This window comes from Salmo trutta, chromosome 21, assembly GCF_901001165.1.
Source record: "Salmo trutta chromosome 21, fSalTru1.1, whole genome shotgun sequence".
NCBI lineage: Eukaryota > Metazoa > Chordata > Actinopteri > Salmoniformes > Salmonidae > Salmo > Salmo trutta.
The window spans coordinates 29,857,969-29,863,968 of record NC_042977.1 but is presented as its reverse complement, the minus strand read 5'-3'; the positions used below and the strand labels follow the sequence as shown (position 1 = coordinate 29,863,968).

Below are 6,000 nucleotides of genomic sequence, written 5' to 3'. Positions count from 1 at the left end.
TGAGAAATTAAGGCTATTCCATGCGAGAAATTGCCAAAAAAAACTGAAGATCTCGTACAACGCTGTGTACTACTCCCTTCACAAAACAGCGCAAACTGGCTCTAACCAGAATAGAAAGAGGAGTGGGAGGTCCCGGTGCACAACTGAGCAAGAGGACAAGTACATTAGTGTCTAGTTTGAGAAACAGACGGCTCACAAGTCCTTACCTGGCAGCTTCATTAAATAGTACCTGCAAATCACCAGTCTCAATGTCAACAGTGAAGAGTTGACTTTGGGATGATGGCCTTTAACTTGGATTAGCTAACACATTGTGCCATTGAAACACAGGAGTGATGGTTGCTGATAATGGCCCTCTGTACATCTTGGCCAACATCTTGGCCATGTGCTGTTATAATCTCCACCCGGCACAGCCAGAAGAGGACTGGCCACTCCGCATAGCCTGGTTCCTCTCTAGGTTTCTTCCTAGGTTTTGGCCTTTCTAGGGAGTTTTTCCTAGCCACCGTGCTTCTACACCTGCATTGCTTGCTGTTTGGGGTTTTAGGCTGGGTTTCTGTACAGCACTTTGAGATATCAGCTGATGTAAGAAGGGCTATATGAATAAATTTGATTTGATTTTGATTTGTACGCCTATGTAGATATTCCATAAAAAAATCAGCCGTTTCCTGCTACAATAGTCAATTACAACATTAACAATGTCTACACTGTATTTCTGATCAATTTTATGTTATTTTAAAACCTGTTAGGGACAGACGTTCCGCTAGCGGAACGCCTCACCAATATCCAATAGTATAGCGTGGCGCGAAATACAAACACCTAAAAAATGCTATGAATTAAATTTCTCAAACATATGACTATTTTACACCATTTTAAAGATAAGACTCTCGTTAATCTAACCACACTGTCCGATTTCAAAAAGGCTTCACAGCGAAAACAAAACATTAGATTATGTCAGGAGAGTACCCTCCCAAAAATAATCACACAGCCATTTTCAAAGCAAGCATATATGTCACAAAAACCAAAACCACAGCTAAATGCAGCACTAACCTTTGATGATCTTTATCAGATGACACTCCTAGGACATTATGTTATACAATACATGCATGTTTTGTTCAATCAAGTTCATATTTATATCAAAAAACAGCTTTCACATTAGCATATGATGCTCAGAACTAGCATTCCCACCGAAAACTTCCGGTGAATTTACTAAATTACTCACGATAAACGTTGACAAAAAACACAACAATTATTTTAAAAATTATAGATACAGAACTCCTTTATGCAATCGCGGTGTCTGATTTTAAAATAGCTTTTTTCGGTGAAAGCACATTTTGCAATATTCTGAGTACATAGCCCGACCATCACAGCAAGCTAATTTGACACCCACCAAGTTTGGCACTCACCAAACTCAGATTTACTATAAGAAAAATTGGATTACCTTTGCTGTTCTTCGTCAGAATGCACTCCCAGGACTTCTACTTCAACAACAAATGTTGTTTTGGTTCGAAATAATCTATAGTTATATTGAAATAGCTCAGTTTTGTTCGTGCGTTCAGGTAACTATCCGAAGGGTGACGCGCCGGCGCATTTTGTGACAAACAATTTCAAAATATTCCATTACCGTACTTCGAAGCATGTCAAACGCTGTTTAAAATAAATTTTTATGTGATTTTTCTCATAAAATAGCGATAATGTTCCAACCGGGAGACGCTGTATCCGTTCAAACAGTGAAAGAAAAAAATGGACTTGTCTCGTGCACGCGCGCACCAGTGTCATTGTCTTTAGAAGGACCACTCACAAAAACCCCTGCTGTTTTTCGCCCAGAGACTGCAGAGCTATCATTCCACGTTCTGGCGCCTTCCTAGAGCCAATGGAAGCCTTAGAAAATGTCACGTTACAGCAGAGATGCTGTATTTTCGATAGAGATGCCACAGAAGGCCAAGAAATGGTCAGACAGGGCACTTCCTGTATAGAATCTTCTCAGGTTTTGGCCTGCCATATGAGTTCTGTTATACTCACAGACACCATTCAAACAGTTTTAGAAACTTTAGAGTGTTTTCTATCCAAATCTACTAATTATATGCATATTTCTGGGCAGGTGTAGTAACCAGATTAAATCGGGTACGTTTTTTATCCGGCCGTGAAAATACTGCCCCCTATCCCTAACAGGTTTTAACGTACAAAAAATGTGCCTTTCTTTCAAAAACAAGGACATTTCTAAGTGAGCCCAAACTTTTGAATGGTAGTGTAAGTCTCACAAAACTCTGTTTTGGACCAGACTGACTTTATGACCAAAATTATTCTATTTACACTTTGTAGTCAATTGTGACAGTAGAATAAATGTTTCTGACTCAAATCGATGCCACATAAGGTGTTTTCTAAATGGGATGTTGGTTTTTAGAGGCAGTTGCTCTTTAAATCAAATATACTTCATATTGATTTTGTTTTGTTGATTTTGAATAAGTTCTTGATTTTCCTCATGGTCTACAGTTTTTTATCCGACCACACAAGACATTGTAACATAGAGTTACAGTTAATCATTACTGAAATAACAATGTAGTAAAGCTCTAGAAATAATATGTTGACTGACTATATTGCACAGATGACATTAATATCTCTCTCTCTCTGTAGATCTCTCTGTGTATAATAGTAAATTATAAACTGGGTGGTTTGAGCCCTGAATGCTGATTGGCTGACAGCGTGGTATATTTATTTTAACTTCTCTTTTTACGTTGGTAACCAGTTTATAATAGAAATAAGGCACCTCAGGGGGTTGTAATGTATGACCAATATACCTCTGCTAAGGGCTGTGTCCAGGCACTCTGCGTTGCGTTGTGCGGAAGAACAGCCCTTAGCGTGGTATATTGACCATATACCACACCCACTTTGTCCTTATTGCTTAAATAACCCATTGCATGTGTTTGTGTGTGTGTGTGTGTGACAGTGGGCCAACCCCCTTATTAAACATCTCAACTCAATTGCATCCTCTCTTCTCCTTTCCCTCCACTATGACAGACCTATTGTCATAAATATAAGGACAGGGCTATGGGCCACTAAACGTCTCCTAGGCTACACACATTACAATGGAGATCTTTGTTGCTATATAGAGCCAAAACCGTGTTATGCAGCCTGTCGGGGTATGCACTGCTGCGAGTGAGCGACAGACATGGGCGGAGGGTTGCTCAAAGTTCCACCTATAGTTTACCAGCCGGTTAAATGTTTTTATCTTTCTTCCTATTGTGTAATTACATAATCTGTCCGTGGCACTTCATCGCTGTGAAAATTACTCAACATTTCGATATATCGGATGACGTGGTCGGGAAGAAGGAATAGGCCATGTGTTTACAGAACATCAGATGACTGTATTTCACTATTTGTACAGGTGTGTTACCTGTAGCGCCCTCGAGAAAGGGGCAGTGTTTAACTCCCTCCCTCGATGTACCACTTCTTCCGGCACAATTATATGCTAATGAGATGTAGCCTATCCAGGCCAGCAGAAGGGAATATTGGTGATTAAAAACTTCCCTGCCAATTTCCCATGTTGTCGCGCTTGTTTATTCTAAGTTTGGACATTTGCCAGCCTGCATTTAAAGCTGCTTGCTGTCACTCAAGTAGCCTAGTGCTCTTCGTTCAGTGGCAATAGTCCATGGAGTCCACCTAAACAAGAGCACAGGGAGTCCTTTCACCACTAGAGCGGGGACATTGACGCATTTTGGAGTCGACGGGTAACACTGCCAACCCGGCTGCGCTACAGACGCATCCATGAGCGAAACCGCGATGGCCGTGGTGCAGCTCGAGACGGAGGACCATCAACCGGAGAACGGCTTCTTGTCCCCCGAAACAGACTCGCCGGGATTGCTCACACGCATCGACGATTGTGTCTTGCCTTTTCTTGGGGGATTTGGGAAGTATCAGAGACAGCTAATCGTGCTAACATGGATTCCGGCGTTATTTATTGGATTCAGCCAGTACTCTGACGAATTCCTTCTTGCCCAACCGAACAATACATGTGTTCCGCAAACTGCAAATACGACTAATTTTACTATAATTCCTTCCTCTTTATTCCATGGTCCAAATAATAGTTTCCCACGAACAGCGGCGTACGTTTATTACAATGGCACCCACAATAATACAGCCAGGCATCTGCAACATTGTATGTGCAAGGAGTGGACGTTTGAGCTGCAAACGGGACTCGTGCAGAATGTGGTTACTAAGGTAAGTTTTGTTGCCTGACATTGAGCAGTAAGGGCTGACTTTACATAGTTTATTTTATGTCATCAAGGCCTATACATGTATTCCTCCCTCGATTCACATGAGGCGCATTGGATCAATTGCATTATAATATCAGCAAATTGTGGCGGGTTACCCACAGCCATAGATAAGTAAAGTATGTTAGCAGACGAGGGCTTTAACACTATCACATTGTTTCATTGTAGGAATAGACCTATTGCAGTCTCTCAAAAAAAAGCATATTATTTTGATATAGTCTGGCACCTCGCTTAACCGTCACACCTTTATGAGTCTAAAAGCATGTGACTGGTTCATGCATTGCTGCCTCCAATAGCCTGCTAGCGCATGCAGCCCAGGAATGTATTTTTCCACAATTGGCTATCCCTGTATAATAACACGAGCTGCTCCACTGAGTGCTTTAATAACCAATTCATCGGGCTATGAGTACTCATAGACAATAACTACGAGTATGTCGGTTGGAGAGACTGTTCTGTAGCCTATAGCTCATCTACATGCCGACAGTTCCTAAGCCAGTGATGTTATGCCATCACTCATAGGAGCAGCTGACGAGGTACTACCTATCATGGAGAGATGTCTCTCTCCCTATGACCACGGCAGAATGTGCCTGTGGTCAGAATGTTTCGTTGGTCATAATTGCCCAGACCTAAGCGATACTCGAGCTTTGATCTAGAGCAAAGGGCATGTAGCCTACTGTCAAGCTCGTTAGTGCTCTCCCTCGCACACCTCGCGCCACGCGAGAATAATGACTTCCCTATTTAGATTATGTCAACTGCTCTAAAAAAATGCAACGATTGTCTTTCTTCCTTATCTGAACTTGTTTTATATCTGAACAGTAACCTATAAACCCTTCTACTGTGCCCAGTTTCGACTCTGTATCAGACATTTATTTTTAGTTACTTCGAGAGAATACTAGTTTTTCCAAGGATCTTGTGCTGTTGATGTTATAGTTCAGTTCCTCTGCCTCAGGTGTTAATCGATCCACATAGGCCTCCTAGGCCTATAAAGATATACTAAGCCTAAATATAGTTTCTGAACCCAAATAGTGAAAGGACATGATTTCCCCATTTGCACTTTCAGAATGGACCTCGAGGCCTACTATTTCTAGCCTGACGACTCACACAAAATTCTTCCCCTGCTCTGTCTTACGCAACATACTTTATTCTAGACTGCCATCATTGAAATCGTTTGTGGTAACAAGTGGTGTTGTACAAAATAAAGTCATCAGCAATTGGATCGTCTCTAACCAAATAGAGTATCAAAGCCAATGGCACATTCTCTAACTGCAGCATTAGCCACGTGTTCCAAGGAGCCAAGGGTTCCGGTCCAGAAGCACGGTTTTGACTGCTACAGTTTGGCTTTGGTACTGCAGTTTAACTGATCATTTCCATAGACACCACATAGAGAACTCCAATTTGAAAATCCTAAAAACCACACTCTAGTCATCAAAACATCCATTGAATTATTAAAATAATTGTAGCTCAGGGAGATTTTTTTCCATCACTCACAGCCGACAGTATTAAAATGTTATATTCATCCACTGTCTGCCATGTTTTTGGATAACGTGATGACATCCGCTGCATGTGCTACTCCCTGTGCACACTGAGTGCTAGTAGGCATGGGATGTTGGTCCGTATAAACCCGATGCCACCCGGATATAGACCGTCCATGAGTCGGCGTGAGTAGATTACCTTGACAATAAGGGGCGGACATCTTGGATGCGATCTCCAGTTCTTATTATACCTTAGTGGTGTG

At 41.7% G+C, this 6,000-nt stretch overlaps 1 protein-coding gene across 2 annotated transcripts in view; it reads left to right on the top strand.

Annotated features, from left to right (window-relative positions):
* The first annotated feature begins 3,523 nt into the window (after window positions 1–3,523).
* Window positions 3,524–6,000, top strand: part of LOC115157125 (solute carrier family 22 member 23) — a 78,723-nt gene continuing 76,246 nt past the window's right edge. For both annotated transcript variants that reach the window (XM_029705101.1, XM_029705100.1), the window contains exon 1: window positions 3,524–4,212. In XM_029705101.1, the coding sequence (XP_029560961.1) occupies window positions 3,760–4,212 (453 nt within the window). In that variant the 5' untranslated portion in view covers window positions 3,524–3,759. The remainder of the gene's footprint in view (window positions 4,213–6,000) is intronic.